The 16302-nt window shown below is 52.6% G+C and overlaps 1 protein-coding gene across 2 annotated transcripts in view; it reads left to right on the forward strand.

Annotated features, from left to right (window-relative positions):
- Positions 1-15037, forward strand: part of EVC (EvC ciliary complex subunit 1) — a 104932-nt gene extending 89895 nt beyond the window's left edge. Inside the window, exons 14-21 of one of the 2 annotated variants that reach the window (XM_030801461.1) lie at positions 178-388; positions 1709-1915; positions 5063-5207; positions 7862-7973; positions 11362-11488; positions 12704-12797; positions 13527-13638; positions 14138-15037. In XM_030801461.1, coding sequence (XP_030657321.1) covers positions 178-388; positions 1709-1915; positions 5063-5207; positions 7862-7973; positions 11362-11488; positions 12704-12797; positions 13527-13638; positions 14138-14222 — 1093 coding nt within the window. In that variant the 3' untranslated portion in view covers positions 14223-15037. The remainder of the gene's footprint in view (positions 1-177; positions 389-1708; positions 1916-5062; positions 5208-7861; positions 7974-11361; positions 11489-12703; positions 12798-13526; positions 13639-14137) is intronic. The other variant, XM_030801462.1, reaches the window with a different exon arrangement.
- The last annotated feature ends 1265 nt before the right edge of the window (positions 15038-16302 follow it).

Raw genomic sequence — 16302 nt, forward strand, 5'->3', positions numbered from 1 at the left:
ATGGCGGCGTGGTGCCCAGGGAGCACCCATGCCTAAGAGGATGGCAGCAGAGGGTGGTGATTCCAACCTGCTTCCTTTTGGAGGGACTTCTTGTGGGCTGTGGCTGTTTGGGGAGCTTGTCACTGGCTCCATGAAGCCAAGGGCATTGACCCCACCCCTCACCTGCTTTCCTCAAAGGTCCACGAGGTGTGTCCTGCAGGGGCATGACCTGCTGTTGCGCTCAGCCCTCCGGAGGCTGGCACTCCGTGGCAACGCCCTGGCCACCCTGACGCAGATGCGGCTGTCGGGGAAGAAGCACCTCCTGCAGGAGCTGCGGGAACAGCGTGCACTGGAGCAGGGGTCCTCCCAGTGCCTGGACGAGCATCAGTGGCAGCTGCTCAGGGCCCTGGTAAGACCAGCATGGTGGCCCCACCCATTCCAGACAGACGGTGCCCCAGCAGCAGGCCCCAGCTTCCAGCAGGTTTGCCAGAACCCAAATCCTACCACCCCTGGTGCTGCAGGGTGGGGTATTCATTCACCGGGGCTGCCATAGCAAGGTCCCACAGACCGGGCAGCTTACACTGCACACATTTCCCTGCTCACCATCCCGGAGGCCAGAATTCTGAGATCAGGGTGTGGGCAGGGCCGCTTTGATTCTGAGACTGCCCTCCCTGGCTTGTAGATGACCGTCTTCAACCTGTGTCCTCTAGGTCCTTCCTCTGTGGGTGTCCCATCTCTTCTTATAAGGACACCAGGCATATTGGATCACGGCCCAGGCTAATGACCTCACTTGACCTTAATCACCTCCTCAAAGGCACTATCCACTTACTGACCTCCCATTTTGAGGTACTTGGGGTCAGGGCTTCAACATACGAATTTTGAGAGGACACAATTTAACCATAACAGGTGGAGACAATGGAGCCCCTGTAGGGGCCACCCATGTACCAAAAGTTTTTAGTATCACTGATATAATGAGAAATATACTGGAAACACCATACGGAATCAGAGGGGGACCGGTGCAGTTGTCACTGGGGGTGTGGTAGAGGAGGCCTCTGTGGTCTCTTTGAAGTGTGATAACAGATCCAAAGAAAGAATTAGTAAGTTGTAGAGCTGGGAGTTACACCCAAGTAGGCTGGCTCCAGTCCTCCTGCATGTAGCCACCACGCTCTGGGAGCAGCTGCTGCTCTTTGACCCACGAATGAGGCATAAGCCGACAGTCTCTTTAGCTCTATCCAGGCAGGACTCACGGACCTCGCTCCAGCCCCGCTCACTTCTTTCTCTCTTATTTCTACAAATAAAGGCAGTCCTCAGGGCCCTGTGTGCCCTGCCTCAGCTTCTGTGATATCCTGAGACTCACATCTGGCTTCAAAACCTGGCTCTGCTGTGTGACTTTAGAAAGTTACTTCTCTGAGCCTTCGTGTCCTCCTCAGTGCTAGTGTTTAGGTCTCATGACGTACTAGAAGGATGAGCAAGACCCCCATCTTGTGAGGGGCCATAGATGGTACGGGGCACACAGTTGGTGCTCAATAAATGCCCTTTTTCTGGGGACACAGACACCTAACCTCATCCATTGATTTTTGCAAGCCCAGAGGCCACCTCTTTCTGCCCTTTCTCCATCCCTTTTCCAACCCCTGGGCCCTGGATAGGACCAGCCCCACATCCCAGGCCTGGCCAGAGCTTCTCTGTGAGAGGAGTACTTGGCCCCTGCTCCCAGTTTTTTCCCTCCCAGGAGGCACGTGTGCTGGAGGAGGCCAGCCGGCTGGAGGAGGAGGCACAGCAGACGCGTCTGCAGCTCCAGCAGCGGCTCCTGGCCGAGGCCCAGGAGTTGGGGCAGCTTCTGCAGCAGCACATGGAGTGCGCCATTGGGCAGGCGCTGCTGGTGCACGCACGGAATGCGGCCACCAAGAGCCGGGCCAAGGACAGGGATGACTTCAAGGTATGCACTGACCTCTGTCCCTGGGGACACCGAGGGCAAGAAGGTTCAGGGTAGGGTCCATGCCTGGGTCTGCTCCTTGCCACACCGTTTATGGAGCTTGTGGCCTAGTAGACTTTACCTGACTTCTCCATGACTGGATTTTCTCATCTGTAAGATGGGATCTTCTCCCTCGCAGAATGGGGAGGATCAGTCGCAGCAGATCACAGGTTCTGCTCCTGCTGTTAGGCCCTGAGCTGCATTGTCCTGAGCACTGGCTCTGCTTTACAGCAGCACTGAGTGAGACGTGGTGTCACCCAGAGCCACGCAGCTGGTCAGTGGCAGAACCAGGATCCGAACCCAAATCCCTCTCTCAGAAAGAGAGACGTGTGCTTTCCCTGCCCCTGGCCGCCTCTGCTGAGACATTGGAGCTTTCCGGAGTTCATCCTGACGGCGGAGCAATGCCGCTAAAAATCAGTTCAGCTTGAGTAGACAGTGGTTTAACTCTTTATACTGACAATAATCATAAATAATAGTGATAAAAATGATAACAGTAAGAAGTCACATTAGCATTGCACTTAAGTCTAACTAAGGGCTTTTTCCTATCTCATCTTGTTGGATTTTCCCCACAATCCTTGTATAGTCACGATCATTTTTCTTCCCATTGGGAAAAAGAGGCCTACGATTGGGCAAAGGATACATTTCCAGCCTCCAACCTAGTGAGTGGCAGCGCGGGGACTGCAGGAGAATGACCAGCACACACTCTGCATCTGCCTGGTGCCTCCCTTACAAGCTGTAAGGAGAGGTGGGGCGCCTCTTACAGCACCTCGCTCCCTGCAGGCCACTGTAGGGACGGTGTCTGTGCCTGGCAGACAGTAGCAGGTTACAGCCCTGTGCCCAGCAGGCAGCCCTGGCATCGGGAAGTACAGGAGCCCTTCCAGGAGCCCTCCAAGGGGTTCCTTTCACCTCAGTAAAATGAGTAACTTTGCATGTCTGTGCAGCAAAGAGGCTGGACCCACATTTCTGCAACACCCTGTCTTATTCTAAATATCTCACATTTGCCTCAGATTATCCAAACATTAGGCCTGTGCCTGGCTGGTGATGTTGGGAATGTCACCCCGTCCCTAAAATTGTTCACATGTTACCTAATAGTAAATACTCACTGCATGGAAATGGAACAAGATATAGGGGTGTCGTATTTTGTCCTCAACTTTCCAGAGGGATTTTGAGTCGAGATTGGAAAATGAGTATCACCACCACTTCACACTTACAAAAAAGTAAAAGTAAAGTGAGTCTGGGCGCGGTGGCTCACGCCTGTAATCCCAGCACTTTGGGAGGCCGAGGCTGGCAGATCACAAGGTCAGGAGTTCGAGACCAGCCTGGCCAACGCAGTGAAACCCTGTCTCTACTAAAAATACAAAAATTAGCTAGGTGTGGTGGTGTGCGCCTGTAATCCCAGCTACTCGGGAGGCTGAGGCAGGAGACTCACTTGAACCTGGGAGGCGGAGGTTGCAGTGAGCCAAGATCACACCACTGCACTCCAGCCTGGGTGACATAGCTAGACTCTGTCTAAAAAACAAAAAACAAACAAAAAAAACCCCAAAAAAATTGAGTTTAGTTTCTAGAAGAATGGTCATTTATTCAGCCTGTATTCAGGGGCTTCCTGGAACACTAGTGCAAATGTGTGTGCTGACAGGTACAGGGAGACTGGCCAGAAAAAAACTGAGGAGGAGGAGAGAAGGGGTGGCCAAGGGTGGAGGGCCTGGCGAAGGGAGGAGAGGTGGGTGCAGAGTGGGATGTCCGCCACTCTACTGTGGCAGGAACGCAGGTGCACACAGTATGTGAAGATGTGGGTGGGCTTGCTGACCTTCGGAGAAAGAGGATGGGAGCTCCCGATAGGAAGTGCAAGGCCGGAGCCCAGGTCCTTGGAGGGGTGGAGTGGGAGCCCCCTTTGCAGATGGGGCAGAGGAGAAGGAAAGAACCATTGGCTGTAAGGGATGAGCAGGGGCTCGGGAGTTTGAAGAGCAGCTCAGACCTGCACTGCCACCCCGGGCTGTACAGTCTCCTCACCTCCGCAGCCTCCGCTCCACACCTGTGTGCTCAGGCACCTTTCTCAGATGCTGCAGTGAGAGTAAGTGGGTATTTTTTCTTACCCAAAGCCTTTCACCGTCCAATAAATATTTGTCGAAATGGGGATGAGCTTTTCTGGCTTTTGCCCATCCTCTTATGAAGAAAAGGATGATAACTTTGTCAGTGCACAACCAACACGTCCCCAATGATGGGATGTCTCAGGGTCTCCTGTCTTTTCTGCTTTGGTCTGAAGGTGTATCAGGTAGAAATGCATGTAGCTGCAAGTAACATGGCTCAAAGAAATAGAAGTTACCGCATACCACAGGAAATGTGGAGGTGCGTGACCCAGGCTGCCACAGTGGCTTTGTGATGTGACCAAGGATGAGGCTCTTTCTTTGTGACCCTGCATTCTTGCTGTTAATTTGTTGCTTCATAGTCTTAAAATGGCCACTGTCACTCCAGACATCAGGGCTGCATTCCAGGCAGGAGGAGGGAACAGCAGTCTTTCACCTGCCGATCCTCCACCTTAATGTTTAGAAACAGAAGGCCTCGGCAGGGCGTGGTGGCTCATGCCTGTAATCCAAGCACTTCGGGAGGCCAAGGTGGGCAGATCACCTGAGGTCAGGAGTTTGAGACCAGCCTGGCCAACATGGCAAAACCCCATCTCTACTAAAAATACAAAAAATTAGCCAGGCCTGGTGGTGCATGCCTATAATCCCAGCTACTTGGGAGGCTGAGGCAGGAAAATCACTTGAACCTGGGAGACGGAGATTGCAGTGAGCCGAGATTGTGCTCCAGCCTGGGTAACAGAGGAGTCTCCATCTCAAAAAAAAAAAAAAAAAAAAAAAAAGTGGGGAAGGCCTCTTAGCCGACTTTCCGTAACATCACATTTCATTGGCCCTAAACATCCCTGACCTAGAAGATAGGATTCCCATGACTAGTTTAAACCAGCCATGCACTCTGCCTGCTTCCTGACCAATCCAGGTTGGTGAGCAGGTGGAATATCTGAACCAGGGCACGGGGAGGCAGGGACTGGATGGGCCGTGGGTGGCTCCCACATGTGACTTCTCTGCTGTCCCCGTCCTTCCTTTCTCCCCTCAGAGGACACTGATGGAGGCGGCAGTGGAGAGTGTCTACGTGACCAGCGCTGGTGTCAGCCGCCTGGTGCAGGCGTATTACCAGCAGATTGGAAGGATCATGGAGGACCACGAAGAGAGAAAGCTGCAGCACCTGAAGACCCTGCAGGGTACGGGATGCCCCTCGGGGAAGCCCTGGAAGAGACTGGCAATGTGTGCTTTTAGTCTGGGGCACAATAGGATGTCAGATGTTGTGAATTTTATTTTTGGGAATATAATTATTTCAATGTTTTAATGTATTTATCCCCTGCTTTGTCTCAAAAAGCCTTTTTCAAAAGGCACTTAAAGAAACATATGCATAAAGACACATCCAGTGCAGTGGGAGTGTTTTAAGTCAATCACTCAGGACAAGGATAGGATACTGAAATGGAGTCAGGGCCAGGGCTTATCTAGGGCAGCAGTCCCCAGCCTTTTCAGCACCAGGGACTGGTTTCGTGGAAGACTATTTTTCCACAGACCGGGGTGAGGGGGAAATGGTTTCAGACGATTCGAGTGCATTGTATCTACTGTGCATTTTATTTCTATTATTATTACATTGGAATATACAGTGAAATAATTATACAACTCACCATGGCCCCTGATCTAGGACATCTGCCTGCAAATCCTAATTAGACGTTCACTGATTTGTCTGTGAGCTTCCTGGTGGTCAAAGAGATGGACACCTACTTAGTTAAAGCCACCACATGAGCCCAGTGGCCCAGGGGGTGTTCGAGACCCCCAGAATTTTCCTGCATGGGCTCTTGTAAAAGGCCACTCTGGCGTGATAGAAAGGATGGTATCCCCAGTTCCGGTAAGATATAGATAAGCATGGATGGAAGCCAATTTCTTAAACGCCACTTCTTATAACACCCTCCCCTGAATCCAGAGCTTCCAAACAGGTGGGATTCCACTTCTCTGATGGGCTTTGCCTGTCATGTCCAAGGACTAGAGTTGGAATCAATCCCGGGAGAGTCTTCCCTGAGAGTTTCTCCTCTCAGCTGAGCCCAGAGGCCACCTCTATCTTCCCCTTCTCCTGAGGAATTTGAGGCCTAGATTCAAATAAAATCTGGGCACGTGCCCAGAGATCTGCCAGGTTTTCCAAGGAAGAGTTGGGCTAATTTAGCAGGAGACAGACATGATTGCTGCTACTGCAGAACATTCCAGAACTGGGGCATGTCTCTGTCCCTCGGTAGGCCTTGGTTTCCCCATCTGTGGGACTAGGGTTGGACTGCCCCCCCCCCCCACTCCCATCTCCCCTATGCACCCTCTCAGCTCTTATTTCCTGCTTCCCTGATAGCCCAGCTCTAATGCAGGGATTTCACAGTAAACACATTGAAACAATATAGCTTAACTTAAGCCACATCAACTCCCTTTTCCTTATTTAGTAATCTGTTTTATTTAAGAGTCAGAAATGCAGCTGGGTGAGGTGGCTCACATCTGTAATCCCAGAACTTTGGGAGGCCGAGGTGGGCGGATCACCTGAGGTCAGGAGCTCGAGACCAGCCTGGCCAACATGGTGAAACCCCGTCTCTACTAAAAATACAAAAATTAGCCGGGCGTGGTGGTGGACGCCTGTAATCCCAGCTACTCAGGAGGTTGAGGCAGGAGAATCGCTTGAACCCGGGAGGCAGAGGTTGCAGCTGAGACAGCACCATTGCACTCCAGCCTGGGTGACAAGAGCGAAACTCTGTGTCAAAAAAAAAAAAAAAGGAGTCATAAATGCTATGCCCCTAGAGGCCATCTGGGTTAAATCACTCTGTAAGTGCCAGCAAGCTCTCCCAGCTAGTTAAGTGTGACAGGTCTCCTGCTGTGGCCACCGAAGCTTGAGCTGGGTTTTTGGAGGAGAGGTACCTTGAGGAGGTAGTCCTATAGTTAGCTGTCCAAACCAGGGGCACTATTAGTAATTAGGCTGGGCTGACAGATCTAAACCATGCCTGTCCTAGGCAGCCTCATCATTTCACCTTTTTTTTTTTTTTTTTTTTTTTTTTTTTTTTTTTGTGAGACTAAGTCTTGCTCTATTGCCCAGGCTGGAGTGCAATGGCATGATCTTGGCTACTGCAACCTCTGCCTTCTGGGTTCCAGCAATTCTCCTACCTCAGCCTCCCAAGTAGTTGGGATTACAGACACATGTCACTACGCCTGGCTAATTTTTGTACTTTTAGAAGAGACAGGGTTTCACCATGTTGGCCAGGCTGGTCTTGAACTCTTGACTTCAGGTGATCCACCCATCTCGGCCTCCCAAAGTGCTGGGATTACAAGCATGAGCCACCTCGCCCGGCCTCACTTTACTTTTAAAGCTTTTAAAAGCCAAGAGTTTTCTGAGCAGCTTAACCTGCAAACAAACAAGAAGGAGCTCCAAGAAACGGGGCACAACTTCAGAGCCCAGACTTCGTAGCTCCTTGGAGAGCACCCACTTCAGCACTGTGCCCTCACTCTGCCTGGCCAATCACTTTTCCTTTACAGTGTGGCTTTTAAGCTCTTTGTGGTGCCTTCTCAGTGTTGACTTTTTCTCAGTCGGCCCCCCTTTCTCCTGATACAAGAAAGCTAGAGGTGGAGCAGGTGGAGCAGGTGGACAGGGCGCATCATAGTTTCCCTCTGCAGTGCCTGGTCCATGATGGAAGCTGTGTTGTTTGCGCACACAACGCCCTGTCCCTGTGCTGGTGGAACGATACACTCTTTGAGAGCTGGTGTGTCCCACTTACCCTGCACCCCAGTACCTGCCCCAGACCTGGCACAGTCGATCCTCCAAACAGACCCCTTGATTGTCCTGTGTTAAATGGTCTAGGTGAGAGGATGGAAAATTACAAACTGCGGAAAAAGCAAGAACTCAGCAACCCTTCGTCGGGCAGCAGGACGGCCGGTGGCGCTCATGAGACCTCCCAGGCAGTCCACCAGAGGTGAGGTCCCAACTGAGGTCCCACGGAGGGGTGTTCTCTACCCCTTCACGTGGCGTATCTCTCTGTGGTGCTGTCAGCAGGTGCCATCGCGTGCATTACCCGTGGACTTGGGGGCCATCGGCCTTCCTTACCCGCTGCCTCTGTCCTGGTCTCTGCCCTCCATGCAGCACCTGGAATGGCACCTGGCACAAATGAGTGAGCAGGTCAAGGTGTGGTGGCGGCTTCATTCCCAGGTTTAAGTGGCATTCACAGCCCGGACACAGGTCTAAGCCATGTTTAGACACCCGCCTCCCCTCTCGTACTTTGGGCATTCTCAGAAGCAGACCTTAACGAGGATTTGGGGGCAGGTTGTTTACCTGGGAGGTGACCTGCAGAAGCACAGTGAGAGGGCAGGGAAGTGAGGAAGAGGTGGCTGCTTCCTGTAACTGTGACCATCACAATGAACGCAAATGTAACAGCCCAAGCCATGCAGACTCCCTGTCCCACAGTGCTGGAGGTCAGAAGGCAGGCTTGGCTCTCCTGGCTTCTCTGGGCCTCGCAAGGCCTGAGTGAAGGGGCCCGCCAACCGGGCTGTTCTTGGGAGGCTGCTCAGTAACAGGTGTCAGGAAACGCCCTGCTGCAGGGTTTGCACAGACTGAATTTGCCCTGACTTTCCAGGCTCCCAGCAAACTACGGTCCGGCAAGTCCTCAGATGTGGGGCGCAGAAGCATCACCCAGCTTTCCTGCGAAACTTGCAGGTTCTGGGCCCACACCTGGAGACTCGGGCTCAGAAAGTGTGAGGGGAGCCCAAGAATCTGAATTTTAGCTGCACCTCTCCCCACCAAGGGATTCTGATACATGTGGTCCAAGGGCTTCACTTTGACCCAGGTGATCCAAGAGAAGGAGCCTCAGCAGCCACCTGGGCCAACCTGCCTTATGGAAGAGGAAAAGGAAGCCCAGTGTTGGGAGAGGGGGTGCATGAGCCCATCTGTGACTCACAGCTTATGTATGGCTGTTGACGCCCTTCCCTCCCTGCCACACCTCCTTGAATTCAGAGAGGCAGTTTCTTTTCTTTTTATTTTTTTTGAAGGAGTGACAGTACAATTTTGTGACATAGCTATATTGAATAGTGGTGAAGTCTGAGCCTTTATTGTAACATCACCCAAATAGCATATGTTTTACCCATTAATTTCTCATCATCCACTCCCCTCCCATTGTCCCGCCACCCTTCTGTGTCTCTGTTGTCCATCCTTCCCCTCTCTCTCTTTTTTTTTTTTTTTTTTTTTTGAGACAGAGTCTTGCTCTGTTGCCCAGGCTGGAATGCAGTGTCGCAATCTCAGCTCACTGCAACCTCCGCCTCCCGGGTTCAAGCGATTCTCTTGCCTTAGTCTCCCGAGTAGCTGGGACTGCAGGCGCACATCACCATGCCCAGCTAATTTTTTTGTATTTTTAGTAGAGACGGGGTTTTACCATGTTGGCCAGGCTGGTCTCAAACTCCTGACCTCAGGTGATTCACCCGCCTTGGCCTCTCAGTGCTGGGATTACAGGTGTGAGCCACCGCGCCCGGCCCGTCATTCTATTCACTGTGTCCATGTGCACACATTATTGGGCTCCCACTCATAACTGAAAACATGAGATCTTTCTGTTTCTGAGTTGTTTCACTTAAGAAAATGGCCTCCAGTTCCATCCATGTTGCTGCAAAAGACATGATTTCATTCTTTTTCATGGCCGAGTAGTATTCCATTGTGTATATGGACCACATTTTCCTTATCCAATCCTCCACTGATGGACACTTAGGTTGATTCCATATCTTTGCTATTGTGAATAATGCAATAAACACACGAGAGCAGGTGTCTTTCTGATACACTGATTTATTTTCCTTTGGGTAGATACCCAGTAGTGGGATTGCTGGATCAAATGGTTGTTCTATTTTTAGTTCTTTGAGAAATCATGCTGTTTTCCATACAGGCTGCACTAATGTGCGTTCCCACCAAAGGTGCATAAGTGTTCCCTTTTCTCCACATCCTCATCAACGTGTTATAGTTTGTCTTTTTAGGGATAGCCATTCTAACTGAGGTAAGGTGATATCTCCTTGTGTTCCTTGTGGCTTTAATTTGCATTCCTCTGATGATGGGTCATGTTCAGCGTTTTTTCACATGCTTCTTGGCCATTTGTGTGTCTTCTTTTTTTTTTTTTTTTTTTTTTTTTTAAGAATGTCTATTCATGTCCATAGGCACGGTTTCTAGTGGAACTCAGCCTCCTTGAAGGTGTGAGAGAGGCTGCAGTCTGGAGCGCTGGCCTTAGCTGGGCCACACGAGTGATTTGCTTACTGTCCACCCTCCTTCTTGCCACTCAAACTAGAGCTCCATGAGGACAGGGACTGTGAGTCTCTGTTCACACCTTTGTCTCAGAACCCAGCACAGCACCTGGCAGGCCAGAGATACTTTAATGAAGGAATGAGTGGATGGAGGGAGGGACGGAGGGAGTGAGGGGTGGAGGGATGGATGACGGGGTCTGTAGGGTGCACAGGAATTTGCTGGGCAAAAACAAAGAGAGGAAAGGCGTTACTGGCAGACAGAAGAGGTAGGAGCAGGGTGGCATTTTCACACCTCGGAGCACTCCACACGCACAGGTGCCTGTCCATGCTAAAGGTGGCCCTGCCTTCAGGTCTAGAAATTCAACCCCTTTCAGAAAATCTGCCCTAAAAGATGCGAAAGAGGCAGGCAGGGAGCAATAATGGAAACAGGGTGGCTGGATTTGGATGTTCCTGTTTGCTGAGGACCTGAGGGCATCCAGAGAGGGAGGGGGGCCCTGGGGCTCAGGGACCCGGCCTCTGCTCCAGCTCTGTCCCCCTCTCTGAGAGTAACAGGGCTGCCTGCCATATGCGGGATTTCCCAGAGGCTGCATCCCAAGAAGCTTCTCATTTTACGAGGGAGGGGCCAGGGCAATTCTGAGATTTGCAGTCAGGGGTGGGTAGCCTGTGGCCTCTGGTCCTTTTAGGAGAACGCTCCTCCCTGGGGTAAGATTGTTTTCTCATGAGAAGATGCCACCTTCTGCTCAGCCACTTCACAGATGTGTGTCCTCAGGGAGGCCCCCACCTCTCTGGGCTTCTTCCCCCTGGCTTTTCTACTCTGTGCTGCTGGTGTCGTGAAGCTCCTCTGAAGATCACATGCAAAGTGTGTGGGCAGGACTCTGTAAACTCCCGCGTCCACTTTGTAAAGAGCGTCCACTTTGATGGAGAGGCAGCCTGCCTGTGGGGACTGGAGCTGGGGCTGCTGTGAATGGTGCCCCCGATGGCCAGGCCCCACTTGGGGCTCCCAGGGATCAGCGGCCTCCCTGCCTTCCTTCTCCCTCCCTCCCTCCCTTCCTTCCTGCCTACCTGCCAGCCTGCCTGCCTTCCTCCCCACAGGATGCTGTCCCAGCAGAAGAGGTTCCTGGCCCAGTTCCCGGTGCACCAGCAGATGCGTCTGCACGCCCAGCAGCAGCAGGCAGGAGTCATGGACCTTCTGGAAGCCCAGCTGGAGACCCAGCTACAGGTATAAGTTACAGAACTGGACCATCAAAAAGTGGTGGTTTAAAGAGGAGCAGAAATAGCCGAAGCCAGCCTGTGACCGCGGGTCAGCCATGGGGACTGTTGTGAGGGGACCCCTTGGTCCCTGCACTTCCCTGCCTGTGGCATCGTTGACCCACGGAGTCTCACCTGCTAAGGGTGTGTCGGCCTCACCTTAGGACCCTGAGCCCCTGGAGGGCAGGTGTGGCCTGTGTGGATCCCTCCAGTGGCTGCAGCACCACAAGCAGGGCCAGGCCCTGACCAGCTGGTCAGGCCTCATCTGTGGAGCTGACAGAGAATTGAGCATTCCCCTGTGTGCGCATGGCCACCAGGAGGCTTCCGGTGTAATGGTGACCTCTGTGTCACTCAGGCAGTGTTGGTGGTAGCTAAAGTTTACACTTTATTTACAGCAAACAGGAAGCTCAGCTCTCATGATATAAAGTGCATATTTCATCACAGAAAATCCCATTTGTGTGAGGTTATACAGTGAGATGTAAGGTGAGAGTATAAAGTGTGGCTAAGCAAAGTGGCTGCCTTTAAAAAAATCAAATCTTCCAGAATGGAAGCATTTAGCAGAGTGTTGGCCCTTTCAGAGTGTTCTCCACTGGCGATGGCAATCTCAGAGTGACAGTGATAAGAATACAGCAGTGGTGGCCGATAGGTACTTATTGAGGGTCTATGATAGACAGTCATGAGCTGAGAGCTTGGCACACACTTTCCAACAAAAGAGGTTACTGCTATTGTCCCCATTACAGATGGACAAACTGAGGCACGCATGGGTTAAGTTGCTATCCAGGGTCACAAAGTTAATGCGTCATGGAATTCCGGTGTGTCTGTTTACACCACGGTGTTGGCAGTTAAGAGCCCAGCCTGTGGAGTCGGGCAGAAGTGGGTCCCATCCTATTCTGCTGCACCTGCTCCAGGCAGGTCACTGAGGCCCTCTGACCTCAGTGTACTCTGTCAACTGAAGACCGATGGCCGGTGTGAGTGAGGACCCACAATTATGCAGCAGGAGCTGGTAGATGTCCGTGTGTCCTCCTGCTCCTCTCCTCTCTGGGATGTATCTTAGAAAATTGTCCTCCATACTGGGGACGTGGTCCCCAGTGGCCAGCCTCGAGTGTCAGAATTCACTCAAGTGGAGAGGGATTTAGAGAAGTCAGAGGGAGGCCCAGCTGAATGCTCCTCTCTGCTTGCATTTCAGGAAGCTGAACAGAACTTCATCTCCGAGCTGGCAGCCTTGGCCCGAGTGCCCCTCGCTGAAAGCAAACTGTTCCCCGCTAAGCGTGGGCTGCTGGGTGAGTCATAGATGCTTGCACTGCAGCGGGAAGCACTCTGGGCTAAGAGATATGGGTTCCAGTTCCACACTGGCCGCTAGCCAGCTGTGTGGCCTTAGGCATTGCGCCTAGGCTCTCTGGGCTTTTGTGACCTTGTCTGTAAATGAGCAGGCTTGGCTAGGCCACCCCACAGGCCCACTTGCTCTCTAGCATTTGATAATTCCAGTTCCTGGGTCTGGTGTTCACTGGCTGTGCCTCCTTACTGACTGCATTTTTCCATCTGTAAAGTGGGGATAATAAGCCCTCCTCCCACCCCTACCAGTGACAGTTCAGTAACATCACAGGATGTTTTAACCTGGTAATGGGAGAGTGACTCAGAAGGTGGTGTAAGAACACAGAGATCTACTAAAACAAAAGCTATCACACTGGTGCTGCGTTTTCAGTTGCTTGCTGCTTCATTAAGTCTTCCAGTCAGCTGGGTAGAGTAGAAACCCAAGGCGAGCCTAGCAGACTGGAGCTCAAGCCACAGCTCTGCCACTTACTGGCTTGTGCAGGCTTGGGAGAATACGTCACCTTCCCAGGTCTCAGTTTCCTCATTAGTTGAGTGGCTGCAGTAGCATAAGGTACCAAGCACACACTTGGCCCACACAACATGCTCAAAAATGTCAGGCTGGGTTGGCGTGAGGCTGCACGAAGTTGTCACTTGTCTAAAGTCACAGAGCCATGCCTGGGTTCATCTGTCCTCTACAGAGAAGCCCCTAAGGACTAAAAGGAAGAAGCCCCTGCCCCAGGAAAGAGGGGACCTGGAGGTGCCCAACGATGAGGACCTTGCCTCTGGGGACCACACCTCAGGCTCACTCAGGTACGACTGGGCCCCAGGCCTATTGCCTGTGGCTGGATTTGGTAAATGCACTCAGCTGCTGTGTGCCAGAAGTCTGGGCAGGAAAATCATCAGTCCCCTCAGAGGCATTAAATGTAAAGGTTCAAGAAATGACAGGTATGAACGCAATTTGTGGGCAGTAAGCCATGATGATACCAGGGGTGCCGCATGGCTGTTACCCTTTCTGTTTGTGTCTCATTTGGCCAGATGAGCCTTGACCTACCTCCACACCCCATTGGCATCCAGCCTGAAGTGTTGGGCAGTCCCCTGTTTGACCAGGGCTGGCTGTGGTCATGGCACTTGGATGACCTCCTACCCAAGAGAGGGAAATGGGTTTTGTTTCTTAACAACCCCTGTCAAAGTGAAAATTGTTTTGATCACCTTTGGCTGCATTTTCATTTAATCCAATTGGGTAAGTTATGGCATCAGGATGGGCATGGAGTCAGCGTTCTAATCGGCTGCCTTTCTTCCCTATTTTAAGCAGCAAAAGGCTGAGTCAGCAAGAAAGTGAAGCTGGGGACAGTGAGAACTCAAAGAAGATGCTAAAGAGAAGAAGCAACTTATAGTTTAAGACCAGTCAGTGGGACAGGACCTGAAGCCCTGGGTCTGGGTGTGAATTCCGCCTTCCCTCCTGCAGTGTTGAGACACAGCGAGGACAGAGAGGACAGCAGCATCTCTAGGCTCTTCTGAGAGGGACGGAGAAAGAAAGAATCGAAATGTGCCCTAAAAGCATAAATGAGTATGGTGGGCGCTATCTCCTGAGAAAATTAGGCATTCCCGTGTTGGAAACATGTCTCTGTGAGTTTGCATTTCATTTGGCTTGGAGCCCTGGCTCAATGCCTCATGGATCTTTCTCCCTCAGGAGGGACCTCTCGAGGGGTCCGAGCCTCAGGCCAAGGACCCCTGATGCACACTCTGGAATCCCTGGCCCAAAGGCCTGTCCTGGCCCATCTGGGGCTGAGGACACACAGATACATATTGACACCTGCAGAAATGTATTCTCTGAGGACACTTAGAATATGAGGAAGAGGGTGTGGCCCAACCCTCACTTCACCTGGGGAGGGGCTTCTTCCAGACAGTAGACACCCTGCCCCTGCAGAGAGATGTCGTGGGGGCACCTGCTCTCCCTGATAGATGTTGACAGCATCCAGAAACTTCCAGACCAGCCCTCTCACCACACCCAGGAGAGGCTGTTCCCGCCTGGAGAGAAGCTTCCAGACCAGCCCTTCACACCACAGCCAGGAGAGGCCTTTCCCACCGGGGGAGAAGCTTCCAGACCAGCCCCTCATACCACAGCCAAGAGGGGCCTTTCCCACCGGGAGAGAAGCTTCCAGACCAGCCTCTCTCACACCAGCCAGGAGAGGCCTTTCCCACCTGTAGAGAAGCTTCCAGACCAGCCCTTCACACCACAGCCAGGAGAGGCCTTTCCCACCTGTAGAGAAGCTTCCAGACCAGCCCTTCACACCACAGCCAGGAGAGGCCTTTCCCACCTGTAGAGAAGCTTCCAGACCAGCCCTTCACACCACAGCCAGGAGAGGCCTTTCCCACCTGGAGAGAAACTTCCAGACCAGCCCTTCACACCACAGCCAGGAGAGGCCTTTCCCACCGGGAGAGAAGCTTCCAGACCAGCCCTTCACACCACAGCCAGGAGAGGCCTTTCCCACCGGGAGAGAAGCTTCCAGACCAGCCCCTCACACCACAGCCAGGAGAGGCCTTTCCTGCCTGGAGAGAAGCTTCCAGACCAGCCCCTCACACCACATCCAGGAGAGGCCTTTCCGCCTGGAGAGAAGCTTCCAGACCAGCCCCTCACACCACAGTCAGGAGGAGCCGTTCCCACCTGGAGAGAAGCTTCCAGACCAGCCCCTCACACCACAGCCAGGAGAGGCCTTTCCCGCCTGGAGAGAAACTTCCAGACCAGCCCCTCACACCACAGCCAGGAGAGGCCTTTCCCACCTGGAGAGAAAACTACATACCAGCCCCTCACACCACAGCCAGGAGAGGCCTTTCCCGCCTGGAGAGAAGCTTCCAGACCAGCCCCTCACACCACAGCCAGGAAAGGCCTTTCCCACTGGGAGAGAAACTTCCAGATCAGCCCCTCACACCACAGCCAGGAGAGGCCTTTCCCACCTGGAGAGAAACTTCCAGACCAGCCCCTCTCACCACAGCCAGGAGAGGCCTTTCCCACCTGGAGGGAAACTTCCAGACCAGCCCCTCACACCACAGCCAGGAGAGGCTGTTCCCACCCGAAGGGAAAATTGCTCCTTTGATGGAGGTTAGGGACTGTCACCCTCAGCACTGTGAACATATCGGGCGAGATCATTCTTCAGGGGAAGGAGCTGCCCAGAACATCACAGGATGTTCCAGTGTCCCTGGCCTCTGCCCACCAGATGCCAGCACTCCCACCAGTCGTGGCAGCCAAGAATGTCTCCAGACACTGCCCCGTGTCCCTAGGGTATCACCTACTGCGCTGAGTCAAAGGGTGCCTGCCCTGGTCAAATCCAGGACATAGCCGTGGATATGTCCACAAATCCCCAGAACCTAGTGAGCCCAATGGCTCTGGGAGCCCCTGTCTCAGGGATTTTCTGGGCCATTTGTGACTTTTCATTTCTTAAAACCTGAAATAGACTCTCTTAGTCAAGAACGAGT

Source organism: Nomascus leucogenys, chromosome 20, assembly GCF_006542625.1.
Source record: "Nomascus leucogenys isolate Asia chromosome 20, Asia_NLE_v1, whole genome shotgun sequence".
In the NCBI taxonomy this organism is placed as follows: domain Eukaryota; kingdom Metazoa; phylum Chordata; class Mammalia; order Primates; family Hylobatidae; genus Nomascus; species Nomascus leucogenys.